Source organism: Bos taurus, chromosome 5 (genome assembly GCF_002263795.3).
Source record: "Bos taurus isolate L1 Dominette 01449 registration number 42190680 breed Hereford chromosome 5, ARS-UCD2.0, whole genome shotgun sequence".
Classification (NCBI taxonomy): domain Eukaryota; kingdom Metazoa; phylum Chordata; class Mammalia; order Artiodactyla; family Bovidae; genus Bos; species Bos taurus.
Window position 1 is genome coordinate 5,880,233 of NC_037332.1, and position 17,576 is coordinate 5,897,808.

Consider the following 17,576-nt stretch of genomic DNA (forward strand, 5'->3'; position numbering starts at 1 on the left):
CCCTTCCGCTCCTCCGTCATTCTCCTGTTTAGAGACTAGGAGGCTGTGGCAGGTAGGGCCGGAGTTTAGGCTTCTGAGTAGGAATACCAATTAAACATACATTCACCAATGCTCGTATTAACTGCTTGAAAATAGGTTTTTAAAATTCCATAAATTTCACTGCATTTCGAACCATGGCAGAACCAAGACAAACTACCTCCTTGTTAAGTGAAAGTGAAAGTGAAGTCACTCAGTCGTGTCCGACTCTTTGCGACCCTGTGGACTGTGTAGCCCGCCAGGCTCCTCCGTCCATGGGATTCTCCAGGCAAGAATACTGGAGTGGGTTGCCATTTCCTTCTCCAGGGGAATCTTCCCGACCCAGGGATCGAACCCAGGTCTCCCACATTGCAGGCAGATGCTTTAACCTCTGAGCCACCAGGGAAGCCTTGTTAATTACGCATCTTATTTAAAATGATTAAGGCATTTCTCATGTGTTTCTCTTTGTATTTTATACATCAAAGTATGACACTAAACTCTCCTTATATACTTTTACCCATATTAAATACAGGATGGACTTTTATGTAATGAAAAGTTAAATGTGAATAAAATTTGTATAAAACATCATGGAATCCTCTGACTCAACCACTCTCAAGAATAGAACAAAAAATGTCTGGTTTTACAAGCAAAGCCTATTCTAAGAACAGCAGAGAATTCACTAGCTTAAGAAACAGATTTTCTTACAGTTATTGAAGTTTGAGTCCATAAACAAAAAAGCTTCTTCTGCTACTAAACCTGACCAGAAATAAGTCAAAAGTCAAATCCATTGACAAATTATAGAAAATCTAGTGAATTACAAACCCATAGGAAAGCCTATGCATCATCCAGTACTTCTCAAATTTGAATAGTACTCTTAGAGAAAAAATTCTCAACAGACCTAAGAATATATGTGTTAGTTGCTCAGTCGTGTCCGACTCTTTGTGACCCCATGGACTGTACAGCCTGCCAGGCTCTTCTGTCCATGGGATTTTCCAGACAAGGATACTGGAGTGAGTTGCCATTTCCTTCTCCAGGGGATCTTCCCGACCCAGGGATCGAACCCGGGTCTCCTGCACTGCAGTCAGATGCTTTACCATTTGAGCTACTAGGGAAGCCCAAGAATATATACAAGTACCCAATTTGAAAACTACTAATTTAGGGAACTCTGTCTTATTCTAAGAAACTGTCTTTCAGTTGCATGCTGCTATAGTAAAAGATATTTGGTCTTTAACTGTTAAAATGTACATGTTTTTGATAGTCATTTGAATGAACCCAAAACACTTAAAACTTAAAAAAAAAAAAGAAACCTGACTGTTTCTCCAGATGGAAGCCTCAGACTTAAGTCTGAGATGTGTGCTGTGGCAGACATACCACAACAGTACCACTTAGGAGAGAAGCCTGATTACCAATCGGCTGTATTTCCGAATAACCAACGCTCCTAAACCAGCCCCAGGGGAATGTTCCTTTTCTCATAAATACTACCTGGTTTAGATATACCAACATGAACACATCCTGTAAAAATCTGGTAAGATTTTGGTGTTAGTCCACTCATCTTAAATATTAGAAAAATATTATGATCATATACTTGAGGACAATATGCTTACCTTGCTCTTTGACATAGAAAGTGAAGATTCATCCTTATTTTGAGAAATGTCTTCCTTTCCTCTTTCAAAACCTTTAAAAACATAGTCATTATTTCAGTATTACCACATTTGAACATATACAGGCAATAAAAAGCAAATACACATAAGTTATTCAATTTCAAATATACATTATACAATATTTGATATATATCAGTGCAAGAAACCTAGATTCAACATACAGTTTTAAACTATTATAGTTTAAAGACTACTAAGGGGTCATCTCTAGTAATTCTTTAGAATAAATCAAGGCTTACAGAGGTACTGGTGTCTTTCCCTGAACCCATCAACTTAAGATAAATACCTCTTTTCTCTGCTCATTCACTTGGAATGAATTCAGTGCTCACAGAATGTTTATTTCAGTTAGTTGTTTTCTAACAAAGAACCAACCCAACATACTTTTCATGCCCCTTGTCAAACTGGAAAACAACTCCAGAATTGGTGATAAAAGAAGACTAGGGAAATGAATCTGAATTGAAGGACAGACTTTAAAAAAAAAATCTAATAATGTGCTTACTGTGAGAATTAAATAAGGATGCCTAGAAAGCAATTAGCATAGCATTTGTGCACAGTATATATTCAATTAACATTGAGCCTTAATATTATCATTGGCACTGACTACTGTTATAGAAATTCTAAAAGGATAAATATGAGTGCATTGGGATATATGCTCACATCTTCCCAATCATGTAACATTAATACAGCACTATGTATTCGTGTTAGTCACTCAGTGGTGTCCAACTTGTTGAGAGCCCATGGACTATAGCCTGCCAGGCTCCTCATGGGATTCTCCAGGCAAGAATACTGGAGTGGGCTGCCATTCCCTTCTCCAGGGGACCTTCCGGACCCAGGTATCGAACCCAGATCTCCTATATCGCAGGCAGATTCCTTACCATCCTAGCCACCAGGGAAGCCAATATAGCACTATGCCAAAAGCAGTTAGCAAGTTAGTGTTGTACGGGTATAATCAGAGAAATGCTAATGCTGAGATTCGTGTGGCTGCCATAAGTGGAGCAGTGCCCATTTTATTGAAGCTCTGTCTATTTTTGTGGACAAGTAGCATTAGCTGTTCTCTACAACCATTTGTCCTGAGTCCAATAAAGCCTATATAAAAATGTACAAATAATCATTCATAGAACAGTGCTTAAAAAGTTACCAGCAGTATCAGTGCCTGAAGCATTTAAAAATCACTTCTAACATATCAGTGAGACCATTTATTTGATTTATATTAGCTAAAACAAATCCATTCTATTTTCTTAATTCAATGATTTTGCCAAATTTTTTTTTTTTTGGTAATATGAAAAAGAAATCTTTTTGTTTCCTTCTCCATCTTTGGTACAGAGCAAGATCAGGCAATTTTAAAATTGAGGAGGGGAAAAAAAATCTTATTAAATCTAACATGGAATTTTAAATGAAACTTACCAGAATTTGAAACTTTAGTGTAAAGCAAATCGAAGTTACATAATTCAGCTTAAAAATTCTAAAAATATTTATTCAGAGTAATAAACATAGGCAATTCTTAATATTAATGAATTAACATTAATTATTTCAAAGATCGAAATATATGTATAAAAGAACAAAGATTTTCTAAAAATATAATTATGAATAGAAAAAAGATAATATCTTCCTTTATTTTCATAAGAACAAGACTATTCAATTTCTCCAGTGTGGTTTTGGCTTCAGATAAATGTATATCAATGCATTTATTAGACTAATAAAATGGCTACTTCACTGTATCTATATTCACATATTATTTTAACAACAGAACAGGAAATTAAAACAAAGTTATAAATCTGAATAGACTTTTTTTGAACATGCAAATATGTCTTGCAGAAAGTTTCAAATATTGGAAAAGGACACACAAAAACAAGACTAAATAAAAATCCCCCAAAATACAAAAAGAATAGGTCCCTCATAAACCTAGGTTATGTCAGACCAATAAATGAATACCATTTTAAAAGATTTTCTATACCTCAAACTTGCAAATCATTATTTTAAAAGGTGGCCCTGATGACTTCCATATTATTTAACTGTATTTTTTTATTGTGACATTTATAAATAAAATCTTGAAGCCTATAATACATTATTGACCGTTATCAATAAAATGCATGGGTTTCCCCCCTGGCTCAGCAGTAAAAAGTCCACCTGCAATGCAGGAGACATAAGAGATCCAGGTTCGATCCCTGGGTCAGGAAGATCCCCTGGAGGAAGGCATGGCAATCCACTCCAGCATTCTTGCCTGGAGAATCCCACAGATACAGGGGGCTGGTGGGCTAGATTCCACAGGGTCACAAAGAGTCAGACATGACTGAAGCGACTGAGCATGGCACACAGCACATTACTGACCATTATCAGTAAAATGCAGAACAGTTTCAGTTCATGACTTTTACCAAGTTTGCTCATTAGTGATATCAGGCAGTAAATTCTCTTCCTACTATCCTCCTCACTGCTACCACAAGATAGAAACCTACATCCCCACCCAAATGGCTAAGATTAAAAGGACTAGGAGCATCCAAATACAGGTAAGACTATGGCACAACTGGAACTCTATTCACTACTGATGAGAATGGCATAATCACTTTGGAAAGCTATTTTACAATATCTGCTAAAGTTAAAAGTACTCATATTCTAGAACAGAGCAATTCTGATCCTAGATGTACTAAACAGAGATGAATGCGTTACATGGTCATTAAAAGACAGGTACAAAATGTTCACAACAGTTCTATTCATAATAGCAAAATCTGGAGCCAACTCAAATGACTATTAATAGTAGAATAAATGAATCCCTTATGCTACAGTCACACAATGGAAAGATAAACATCAGTGAAGAAGAACCAATCACCACTACCCAAAACAACAAACAGAACACCGAGTGAAAAGAGCCACCTCTCGCCACCAAAAAAAAAAGCACATACCATATGATTCCATTTATATAAAGGTCAGGAACTAGCAGGAGAAGGAAATGGCAACCCACTCCAGGACTCTTACCTGGAAAATACCACGGGCAGAGGAGCCTGACAGGCTACAGTCCACGGGGTCACAGGAGTCGGACACGCCTCAGCAGGATAAACAACAACGAGCAAACCTAACCTATGGTGGTAGAGGCTGGAACAGTGGTTGACTTTGTTGCAGGAGGGAACTGACTTGGGCTGGGCCTGAGAAAGTTTTCTGGGGACCTGGGGCGTGGTCACACACGTGGCTGAGTGCTGCGCTCTGCTTGGTTGCTCAGTCACATCCGACTCTTTGTGACCCCACGAACTACAGCCTGCCAGAGTCCTCTGGGGGTTCTCCAGGCAAGAATACTGGAGTAGATACATAACTAAAAATTCAAAAAGTTGTGAATGAACTATGTGTAGGTTACGCCTTGATAATTTTTTAAAAAATTCATATGTGCTCTACTAGGTCGCTTTGGTCATGTCTGATTCTTTGTAGCCCGATGAACTGTAGCCCACCAGGCTCCTCTGTCCACGGGATTCTCCAGGGAAGAATACCGGAGTGGGTTGCCATTTCCTCTTCCAGGGGATCTTCCTGATGCAGGGACTGAACCAGTGCCTCTTGTGTCTCCTGCAGATGAGTTTTTTACTACTGGCACCACACTCTTTCCTTAATCTTCTAATTTATTAGACCGCTCTTGCTATGGCATCCTTTCTTACTCTATACCCCTTTAACATATCCTGCTCTGGGCTGATTCTGATTCATCCATAACCATGATAATTAAGAAGATAATTAACATAATATTAATGAAAACAATAAAGCAACCAATATCCATTTGTAGGAACACTTGCAATTTTAAGATACTTTGATAATTTACTCCTAATCTTTAAAATCCAGCCCCCCTCACATATCAGGTATATTCTATATAACTGAAAAAACTGAGGCTTACAGAAATTAAGTAACGTGACAAATGTCAATAGGTGACAGTATCAGCGCTAATTTAAACTTAGATCTAACTTTAAAATTCATGGTGTTTCTAGAATGTCAGAGTGCTTCTTGAGACTCAAGGCCAGCGTCTTCCGGGAGGCCGTGTTTAGACTGCATAAACACAGCTAGCTGTCTCCTCTGAGACGCAGCACTTGGTACACTTGCACTACTCTATTTATCACAAAATATTTCAATTGCCTGTTCTCACGTTCACGTCCCATACTTGACTGGGAGTTCCTGAAAAGAAGGGTCTCACTTCTTATTCATCCATTCAAATTTTGATAAACTGATCCAAAGATGAATAAAAATGGACTCTACTTTTACATGCAGTGGCTTTTTAAAATATGTGAAAAACGCATACTTCAGAAACATACATAAAGCATAATTTAATGTATACAAAAACTATCTGCATAACCACCACCCAAATCAAGAATTACAGAATTGTCACCATCCTGTGAGAACCACCCCCTACGCCGCTCCATGCCATTCTTGACCCTATCTACTCTTCTTTCCCTCAGAAATAACTACTTTGACTTTTACGATTATGTACCAGCATGCCACAACTGGTATTTCATGCATTTTCACTGCTGATTAGAATCCTATTGCATGACTATATCACTATTTATCCATCTGCTTGTGTTGTTTCTAGTTTGTTCCTCTTACAAATATAGGTGATACAAATATTGTTGGCAACGCATCCCAGTATATCCATGAGTATCTCTAAGGGTTAAACCAGAAGCAGAACTCCTAGGCCTGAGTGTACGTGCATCTTTAAGAACACCAAATTGTTTACCATCTGTTTATTTTCCCCCAACACTGTATGATAGTTCTCCTTTTCCCACATCCATGGTAACATCAATATTGACAAATTTTTTATTATTTTTGCCAATCTGTTGGGTGTGTCAATGGTAAATCAGTGAGGCTTTAGTTAGTGTGTTCCTGATCACTAATGATATTGAGTACTATCTCATATATTACCATTTTAATTTTCTCTTTGTGAAGAAACTCTTCAGTACATTAAAAAAAAAAAAAAACTCTGTACTTTTTCTTGATTTATATAGGAATTCATAATGTTTCCCAAATATTGGTTCTTTGCCAGTTATATTTATTACAAATATCTCCCCACTCTATGGCTTGTCTTTTAATTCTCTGCATGGTCTCTTTAGATGAATGTCTCTTAATTTGAACACTGCCAAATGTAGCAACCTCATTCTTTTAACAGTTAGTGCTTTTGGGTCTTAAGAAAGTCTTCCCTAAATCTGTGGGAAAATAGCAGAAGATATTTTCCAGTAATATAGTAGTAAAACTTTTTCCTACTAATTCAATGGAATGTGATTCCTGAATAAATTAGTACACTGTCCCTAAATTCTTATTAACAGATGAAAAATGCTATCATCACTGATAAGATATAACTTTTTATATACCTCATTAAAAATTGGTTCAATAACGTTTAGATATAATAAAGCAAGTTTTATACTGCTTCAGCCTTGTTAAAATCAGATTACATACACAGTATCTAAAAATGTAGATTCAGTAAATATTTACAAATATAGAATTACTGCATTAACTAAATTGAACACAGCCAAGAATTAAGAAATTGTACAAGAAAAAAAATTCAGAGAAGTCAAAATATACTAAAAAGATCTAACTATATACTAAAGCTTCTACAGAGTGTCTGTAAATTTCTTTGTTCAAAGTTTATTTCAATTTCTAGGTACATGGACAAAGGGTACCATTCTATTTTATAACTCTATCATACAGAAAAAGGTCATACCAATTTGTTCCTTAAGGTAGAAGTGACCAAAAAAAAAAAAAAAAAAAAGGGCGGGTGGATTTTCCTAAGGAAAATGAAAACGAAAAAGGGTTGTGGTCAAACCAGTAAAACAAACAAAGCTATCTTTAAATATCACTAATGTATAACCTCTCTTTCTCTAATGATGTCAGATAAAAACAAAATGTCCCAGAAAAAATTATATTTTTTACTTTTAACTTAAAAAAGCCACTTCTTTGAACTACCTAATTGTATTCAACTATTCTACCTAGCTGATAAAACATATTAGAAAGCGCTTTTGTTTTAATATTATTGTTAGTTGCATTAAGAGGACTATGGAAGCATCCTTATGAATACGACCTTATCTATTTCAAGAATCAGAAAACAAAGCCAAACATCTACTTTTCCACTAAAAGAAATCTATCTGGATGACCTTCAATATTCTCTTTGACAAGAGAAACTCACAACTCTGTCTTAAATTAAATGAAGTAAAAACCAAACTTCTAAAACGTTTTCTATTGTTAAGTAAGGTCACCTGATTATTCTCTACATTAAGTAGACTCATAGCATGAAGGTCAGCAAACTCGTGCCAGCAAGCTTGCTGGCTTAAAAAAAGAAAAACAAGGAGTCAAATCCAGAAATGGAGCTAAGTCAACATTGAAAAAGCAAGTAAGTATTCAACCACATTAAAAACTTGTTTGTTGTATTTTCAGTCACTTCTAAACAAAGACAAATAGTAAAATTTACAGCACTGTGAGAACGTTAAGAAAGAAAACATGATAGCAACCACGCTACACTAAGAAGACTAAATACGGATTATGAATGCTGTTTAAAGCTTATGTTACTCAGGCAACAGTTCAGGACTATGGTTTCCAATACTTTTCAAAACATTGTTAGAAAAGAAAATGAAGTCAGTGAATTTATAATAATTTATTTAATTGTCCAAGTAACACTGTATCTCAAGAGAATGTATGTCCTACCTATCAGCATGAGTATTCACAAAAAGCTAAGAAGAAAGGCTAGTGTGAAAAATGAAAATATAACTCAAATTTCACAAAATGAGTGTCAGAAAATACATAAACAATTAAAACAAGCACCAGTTCAATCAATATTTGTCATGAGGATTAAAAGAACATTTTTATTTTAAAAGAAAAATATAACTTTAAAAGAGTAGATATGATTATGTAGCAGTTTAATATTCTGAAAAGAAAACAAAGATTGCTTATATCTTAACATCTACATCCAAATATTTTCTACAATAAATCTTTTTCAAACAATAAAAGATCAGTTAACAGCTACATCTCATTGACCAACTGTTTAACGTCTAAGTCATAGGTGTCAAATATCTAATTTCATTTAATAAATTTTGCCCTAAAAATAACATTTTCTAAGCAAAAACTGATCATACATAAACACATTTAACAACATGAAGTAAGGCATTTCAAAAATTAAATTACACAGATAACTTCATGTTAGTCAGGACTTAATCTATTAAAGCATAAACTAAACGTCAATTTTCACAGTTACTATTTTGCTTGAGAATAGTCAAACAAATATTAATATTAAATATGTGGGTTTCATTTGCAGAAACCTCAGAACAACTGGTTTATTTATAGAATTTTATTTCAAATCTACAAAGGGCTTTATTTTTATCAAAGGGTTATAATATTAATTTCAATAATTAAAGTAAAAACTCATGCTATAAGCACTCAAGATTCATACTTCACTGAATCATTAGCTTTCAAGTTTAAGCATAAGGACACTGTAAAAGAAAATATGGAAAGCCAAGCCATATAGTAGCAGTTACTAAAATCTAACCTTTCATTATAGAATTGTTTTGTTTAAAAGAAAGCAGCTTTAAGACATTAAGATGTCCAGTTTATTTTAATGAAAAGTCTATAAGAAATTAAGAAAAGAATGCAAGATTAAACAAACCAACCTGGCAAAGAAGGAGAAAGTTCATTGTATCCTCCAAATGAAGCGTTCCGGACAAGCTTTCGGCCATCAATTCGTGGAGGAAATAAAACAGGCGAAACCACAGTACAGGAAGAAAACCTACGTTGTTGTGAGCTGTCTTCTTTCATGGCTTAAAAGGCCTATGTAATGTATACCCTCACCCAGAAAGCTAATTAGACCAGTATGGCAATAACAGGCTTTTCTTCACATCCAAATACAGCGAACCCACCAGCACAAACAAAGGACACACACATTTAACAGCAAAGGAGAAGGACCAGAGACCGTCAAATCAGCAATAAACAGATAGAGGCTGACAGAAAAGGCATTAAGCCATGCTGCTGGGTGTTTTAAAAGAAATGAGCTGAAAAATAAGGAAGGCTATTCCACTGTTTTACCTTTTTATCAAACAAGTAATGCCCTGCACCGAATTACTGCCTTAGTAAAACAAAAGCAAGATCAATACTTAGAGATTCAGATGAAATAATAAACTCAGTTTCTCTCTTCTCAAAATAACGCAATCCTCTTCTCATACTCATTATGCTTTTATAGTATCTGCCACACTTCCCACGTCTTCCGATGCTTTCCAGTTTTTGCTTACTTTAAAAATGGATATAACACTTGTTTATCTTTCCTGAAGCTTCTAGATTTATATCTAATCTACTGCTTGCTTTAGCTATGATTAAGAATTCATAAGGGAAGATATTCTTTCAAGTACATTTTTGATGGATTCCAATGGGTAACGCAGAGAATAAACATTTAAATTTTACCTCTAGTAGAGATACACGTGTCATTAAGACACTGCTAATGCAAACCATTAACACAAAAGATTAAAAGGATACCACTAATAATGCTGTATCTCCAATATGTTTCTCTGAAAAGAGATACTATAGTTCCTCATTACATTTAAACTTTTCAAAACATATAATCAACCAATGAATATTTTCCACTTAAAAATCTTATTTAAAAAATACAATTTTATTATCACAGTAACAAATATAAATATCTTTTTTTTTTCTGGGTTAAAACTAAGTGACTAGGATGATCCCATATCATTAAATCTAACAGGAAAGTACCTCTAGCCAAAATGATACAGTATGTCATCTCTTTATATCTAATCTTTAAAATTCCAAGAAGACTTTCCTAGTTATATTAAAATCCATTTACTTTACACCTTAACTAAAGTTAAAAAGCTTTAAGTCAGTTATTTTCTTTCTATACCCTAGACTGGTTTTTCTAACCACAGTTCTTTCAACCTGGAAACACACCTTCTTAGACAACAACAGCTCAATTATAACTGACTTGGTGGTTCATTTTTACAGGCGCCTTACTGTAAGATCTCCGTCTCCTTCCTCATTATGCATACACTTCAAGGCTGGCTCTCCATTCATACACAACAGCATCCCGCAAAATCTAAGACTATTTCTCTTCAAAAGAAAGGACATTTAAACAAACTTAATTTCCTGTACATACTATTTCTTTGGCAAAGGCATTTAAAAATCAGTTAGTGATAAAAATGGTTTATGGTTGATACCCACAACCATAACAGGTTTTGGGTTTGGGAGTTTTCCCCCCACTTTTCTCCCTTGTCATGAAATATAAACTGCCATTTAATATAGGCATCAGGGAAATACTTATAAATAATTCACAGTGTTGCCTACCTCTTAAAGCATAAAGAATATAACATCACAAAAGGCATTTATAGTGCAATGGTTAAACAGGATTTGAAATTAAAGTTGCGTGGGTTCAAATCCTAGTTCTAACCTAGTTGGATACATTAGAGCCATTGACTTAATTTCTCTGTGTCTCTGTTTCCTCATCTATAAAATTTTAATAACATTATCTATATTACAGGACTGTTATAAGCATCAAATAGGATAATAGATGGAAAATCAAGAAAGGTTCCAGGTTAAAATGGTAGAATGAAGATAGTGACATAATAATGTATTCTCTCCTAAAACACGACAAAATTTCTAGGAGTGGAGTATTTTTTTAAAAAAAGCATACACAAGCGTGGGTGTGTATTCCACAAGTATGCACATAAGAGAGGACACAGCAACACATAACTTGCCCTGGAAAGCACGAGATGAACTTGCTGTCAGTTGTCCTGCAGGTTCAAGAAAGCTGAACCACACATGAGCGGTAAAAACTGAGAACCAACCCTATGGCAGCAAAAAAAATCCTTCTACAGATAATTAACAGCACCACGATTAGGAATCAGACAAGCTACTGATATCAGCAATACTGGAACCAGGACAAAAAAATAGGCAATGTCTTCAAAACTAGAAGGAAAATGACTTCCAATTCAGAAGTACATATCCAGTCTAATTATCAATTCCATATTAGGGTAAAATAAAATATTTTTAGATATGCAGGGTCTTAAAAATTTACTTTCCATGCATGTTTTTAAAGAATTTACTAGAATAATCATTCTTACCTAGGGTTCTACAATAGAATTGAGCTTAATGAACTAAAACATCCACTCTTTAAAATGAATTAACTCTTTTCTCCTATGTATCTATTATAGCTGTTGCCATGCACCATATTCTTGGGAGAATTGAGAAATATTCACCTATATTATATGTTATATGCCTTCCTCATTTCCCTCTCAGGAATTCCCTTGAGAAAGAATATAAAAGAATATATACTCTACCAAAAAGTGATAGCAAATCAAGGATACATAGAATACAGGAAATTAAAAGATGCTTGCTTGTTGGAAGAAAAGCTATGACAGACCTAGACAGCATATTAAAAAGCAGAGACATTACTCTGCCAACAAAGGCCAATCTAGTCAGAGCTATCATTTCTCTAGTAGTCATGTATGGATGTGAGAGTTGGACAATAAAGAAAGCTGAGCGCCAAAGAATTGATGCTTTGGAACTGTGGTGTTGGAGAAGACTCTTGAGAATCCCTTCGACTCCAAGATCAAACCAGTCAATCCTACAGGAAATCAGTCCTGAGTGTTCACTGGAAGGACTGATGTGGAAGCTGAAGTTCCAGTACTTTGGCCACCTGATGCGAAGAACTGACTCATTGGAAAAGACCCTGATGCTGGAAAAGATTGAAGGCAGGAGAAGGGGACAACAGAGGATGAGATGGTTGGATGGTATCACCGACACGATGAACATGGGTTTGAACGAGCTCCAGGAGTTGGTGATGGACAGGGAAGCCTGGCATGCTGCAGTCCATGGGGTCACAAAGAGTCAGACATGACTAAGTGACTGAACTGCACTGAGAATACGGGAAACAGGTTACTCAATATAAAGAGCTGTCATCATCAAAATGTCTCCTCCTATCACTGCACTATCTCTTTTTGACCAAAGACAAATTCTATGAGATTTACCAACATTCTTTCCTGATGTTGACATGTCCTGACAGTATGCTGGTGAGGTTTATTCTCTTTTCCTCATCTCCTGATGTATAGATAAACTGAGGAGACTTCAAATACATGGAAATGTCTGTTGTTTTTTTTTTTAAACTTTTTTAGAGCAGTTTTAGGTTCATAGCAAAATTGAGAGGAAAGTACAGGTATTTCCTGTACCAGTTAATGTATTTTGAAATTCCCTAACACTAAAAAGAACTAATACCTCTGAATATATTATCTTTGGTCTAGGGGTTCTTTCCATATTAAAATGGCAGGTATTTGGGCAGAGGCAAAAACCACAGCATGTACAGGATACAGTGACCAAAACCATCTCAAAGAAGAAAAAATGCAAGAAGGCAAAGCAGTGGTCTGAGGAGGCTTTACCAATAGCTGAGGAAAGAAGAAAAGTGAAAGGCACGGGAGAAAGTGAAAGATATACCCAACTGAATGCAGAGTTGCAGAGAACAGCATGGAGAGATAAGAAGGCATTCTTCAATGAAGAATGCAAAGAAACAGAGGAAAACAACAGAATGATAAAGACGAGAGATCTCTTCAAAAAAATTAGAGATGTCAAGGGACAATTTCATGCAAGGATGGCTACAATAAAAGACAGAACCTGTAAGGACCTAACAAAGGCAGAAGAGATTAAGAAGAGGTGGCAAGAATACACAGAGGAACTACAAGGAAGGTCTTAATGACCTGGATAACCACGATGGTGTGGTCACCCACGATGGTGTGGTCACTCACCTAGAGCTGAACATACTGGATCATGAAGTCAGGCGGGCCTTAGGAAGCATTACAACAAACAGAGCTAATGGAGGCAATGAAATTCCAAATGAGCTTTTTAAAATCCTAAAAGATGATGCTGTTGAAGTACTGCACTCAACACGTCAGCATATTTGGAAAACTCAGCAGTGGCCACAGGACTGGAAAAGGCCAGTTCTCATTTCAATCCTAAAGACGAGCAATTCCAAAGAATGTTCAAACTACCTTACAGCTGTGCTTATTTCACATGCTAGCAAGGTATGCTCAAAATCCTTTAAGCTAGGCTTCAGCAGTACAAGCTAGGTTTAGAAAGGCAGAGGAAGCAGATATCCTGAATCATGGAGAAAGCAAGGGAATTCCAGAAAAACACCTACTACTGCTTCATTGACTAAGCTAAAGCCTTTGACTGTGTGGACCACAATGAACTGTGGAAAATTCTTCAAAAGATGAGAGTACCAGACCACCTTACTTGTCTCGTGAGACACCTGTATGCGGGTCAAGAAGCAACAGAACCATCATGGAATAACTAACCGGTTCAAAATTGGAATAGGAGTATGACAAAGCTGTATATTGTCACCTTGTTTATTTAACTCATATGCAGAGTACATCAAGTGAAATGCTGGGCTGGGTGAATCACAAGCTGGAATCAAGACTGCTGGGAGAAATATTAATAACCTCAGAAATGCAGATGATACCACTCTAATAGCAGAAAGTAAAGAGGAACTAAAGAGCCTCTTGATGAGGGAGGAAAGAGGACAGTGAAAAGGCCAAGTTGAAACTCAACATTCAAAAAACTAAGATCATGGCATCTAGTCCCATTACTTCACAGCAAACAAAAGTGGAAAAAGTGGAAGCAGTGACAGATTTTATTTTCTTGGGCTTCAAAATCACTGCAGATGGTGACTGCAGCCAGGAAATTAAAAAATGCTTGCTCCTTGGAAGGAAAGCTGTGACAAACCTAGTTAGTTAGTTAGTTCAGTAGCTTAGTCGTGTCCGAATCTTTGCGATCCCATGAATCGCAGCATGGCAGGCCTCCCTGTCCATCACCAACTCCCTAGGCAGCATATTAGAAAGCAGATACACCACGTTGTGGACAAAGGTCCATATAGTCAAAGCTATGGTTGTTTCAGCTGTCATGTACAGATGTGAGTTCAGTTCAGTTCAGTTGCTCAGTCATTTCTGACTCTTTGCAATCCCAAGGACTACAGCACACTAGGCTTCCCTTTCTATCACCAACTCCTAGAGCTTGCTCAAACTCATCTCCATAGAGTTGGTGATACCATCCAACCATCTCATCCTCTGTCATCCCCTTCTCCTCCTGCCTTCAATCTTTCCTAGCTCAGGGTCTTTTCCAATAAGTCAGTTCTTCGCATCAGGTAGCCAAAATATTGGAGCTTCAGCTTCAGCATCAGTCTTGATTTCCTTTAAGACTGACTGGTTTGATCTCCTTGCAGTCCAAGGGACTCTCAAGAGTCTTCTCCTACACCACAGTTCAAAAGCATCAATTCTTCACCAGTTGGGCCATAAAGAAGGCTGCTGTGCTTAGTCACTCAACTGTGTCCGACTCTTTGCAATCCCATGGACCGTAGTCCACCAGGTTCCTCTGTTCATGGGGATTCTCCAGGCAAGAATACTGGAGTGGGTGGCCATGTCCTCCTCCAGGGATTCTTCCCAACCCAGGGATCAAACCCAGGTCTCCTGCATTGCAGGCGGATTCTTTACTGTCTGAGCCACCAGGGAAGCCCTAAAGAAGGCTGAGTGCCTAAGAAGTGATGCTTTCCAATTGTGATGTTGCAGAAGACTCTTAAGAATCCCTTGGCCTGCCAGGAGATCAAACCAGTCACTCCTAAAAAAAAAAAAAAATCAACCCTGAATATTCACTGGGAGGACTGATGCTGAAGATGAAGCTCCAATATTTTGGCCGCCTGATGTGAAGAGCCAACTCCTTGGAAAAGACCCTGATGCTGGGAAAGATTGAAAGCAAAAGTAGAAGAGGGCAGCAGAGGATGAAACGGTTAGACAGCATCACTGACTCAACGGACATGAGTTTGAGCAAACTCTAGGAGACAGCAGAGGACAGAGGAGCCTGGAGTGCAACAGTCCGTGGGGCCTCAAAGAGTCAAATGCAACTTAGTGACCGAACAACAACAACAACAAAACCCACCAAAGGCCATAACAGAAAGAACCCCTAGATTCTCCTGCTGTGCCCAAAGAAAATGCCCAGCTTCAGTTTTTCTTTCTGTAGAGCCAAAAGATTAGGACCGGAGAAGGCAGCTCACTGTTCATATTAGAACTCTAATGAGTTCCCTGGACAAATTCCAGATCAGATTTATTTAAAAAACAGATGACTGGCAAACATAGCTGATATTTTGAAATAATCTAATTCGGTAGCTGGAAAATCCACTTAAGCCCTATAAAGTTCCATATGCACATTCAGGATAAAATATATTGGCTTAAGTTATTATATTATAAGAACTATATAGTTTAATCTTGAATCTCAAGATAATTAGCGAGGTTTTAAGAGATTTAAAATTCTTAAAGCAGCACGAAGAATTGGAAAAAGATCAAAATACTAAAAACAAACATCAGTCAACAAGAATTTAAGAAAGTATCACACCCAAACATGAACAGAACCACCACCTTAGAAAATGAACTAAATGTCTGACAGTGGTACTATACAAACTCAGCAGTGTTTCCCTACAGAGCCCAAAATTTTAAAAATAATATAGTTGTTTACTATTAATTAAGCAGCTCAGTCTTAGCAAACAAGACTACTAATAACCTTTCAAAGGACATACTATTTGAGATGGCTGACAATGATCTTTGCTTTAAAAAAGAAAGCACAACAATAAAGCTCTCAATTTCCATCCTCCAAAGAGACAAAGTAAGTTCTTAACTGTAATTAGTAAAATTTCACCGATGAGTATATGGCACACAAAGCAATTTTATTTATCCCACATTTGTAATGAGAAAATTATTCTTGTAGATTCTCAGTACTAAATATGTTCTCAACAGCACATGCAAATGCACATACAAAATTAAAAGGCTGGCTTAAGATAATTTTAGACGGAAGAGCATTCTTGTCTATATATCCACACTCACATCCGCAAGCATAAGACAGTACTTTCCTCTGGGTGGAAAGTTCTTTGTAATTATATTTGTATATCAAATAATCATTCATTTAATAAAAAATGTGATGAGCATATACTTTGGGTTAGAAATTATGTTAAGCACAGACAGTTATGATATAATACCCCCTAATTTCTGCTCTTATTGAGCTTTCAACATGTGTGAGTACATGGTCATTAAAAGTTGACTGAAACTCAGGGTCTATTCCCACAAAAGAAATGTTAAATGAGGTGCTTAGGTTTCTTTCTAAGACTGTTCACAAGAATCTATTTAACTGAAAATGTACTAAGAGCATCTATGAATGTAACCTTTATTAATACTATCTAAGAATTATACAGTAATAAGTTTTCAAAAGTGTTCTCACATATGTTCTCAATAGATTGAAAGAACAACAGTATCTTGGTTTTACAGGTATGGCTCAGACGGTAAAGTGTCTGTCTGCAATGCAGGAGACCCGGGTTCAATCCCTGGGTTGGGAAGATCCCCTGGAGAAGGAAATGGCAGCCCACTCCAGTATTCTTGCCTGGAAAATCCCAAGGACCCAGAGCCTGGTAGGCTACCGTCCATGGGGTGGCAGAGTCAGACACGACTGAGCGACTTCACTTTCACTTTCAAACTTGGAGGCATGGGCTTCCCAGGCTGTGCAGTGAAGAATCTACCTTCCAATACAGGATACGTAAGAGATATGGGTTCAGTCCCTGGATGGAGAAGATCCTGTGGAGGAGGGCATGACAACTCATCCAGTATGCCAGCCTGGAGAACCCCATGGACAGAAAAGCCTGGCGGGGTATAGTCCATGGAGTCACAAAGAGGCGGACGTGACCGAAGCGACTTAACCCGTACACGAACTCTGAGCAGTACAGGCTCAGAGCCACACAGTAAATGAGTGATACGCCAGTGAGAATCCAGCCACGGAAGCAGTGTTTACTTTCCCCCATCTCCTCATTCTGCTTTCCCTACGCCCACCAACACAAATACCAGCATCAGGCAATTTTGTGGTAAGCTGAGACTCAAAGAG

The 17,576-nt window shown here is 37.0% G+C and overlaps 1 protein-coding gene across 8 annotated transcripts in view; it reads right to left on the bottom strand.

Moving 5' to 3' along the window:
- OSBPL8 (oxysterol binding protein like 8) overlaps positions 1–17,576 on the bottom strand; it is a 164,956-nt gene that overhangs the window by 43,774 nt on the left and 103,606 nt on the right. For 7 of the 8 annotated variants that reach the window (XM_059886816.1, XM_059886815.1, XM_024992380.2 and 4 more), the window contains one exon: positions 1,620–1,690. In XM_059886816.1, coding sequence (XP_059742799.1) covers positions 1,620–1,690 — 71 coding nt within the window. Of the gene's footprint in view, positions 1–1,619; positions 1,691–9,286; positions 9,907–17,576 lie in introns of those variants that run through there. The other variant, XM_005206023.4, reaches the window with a different exon arrangement.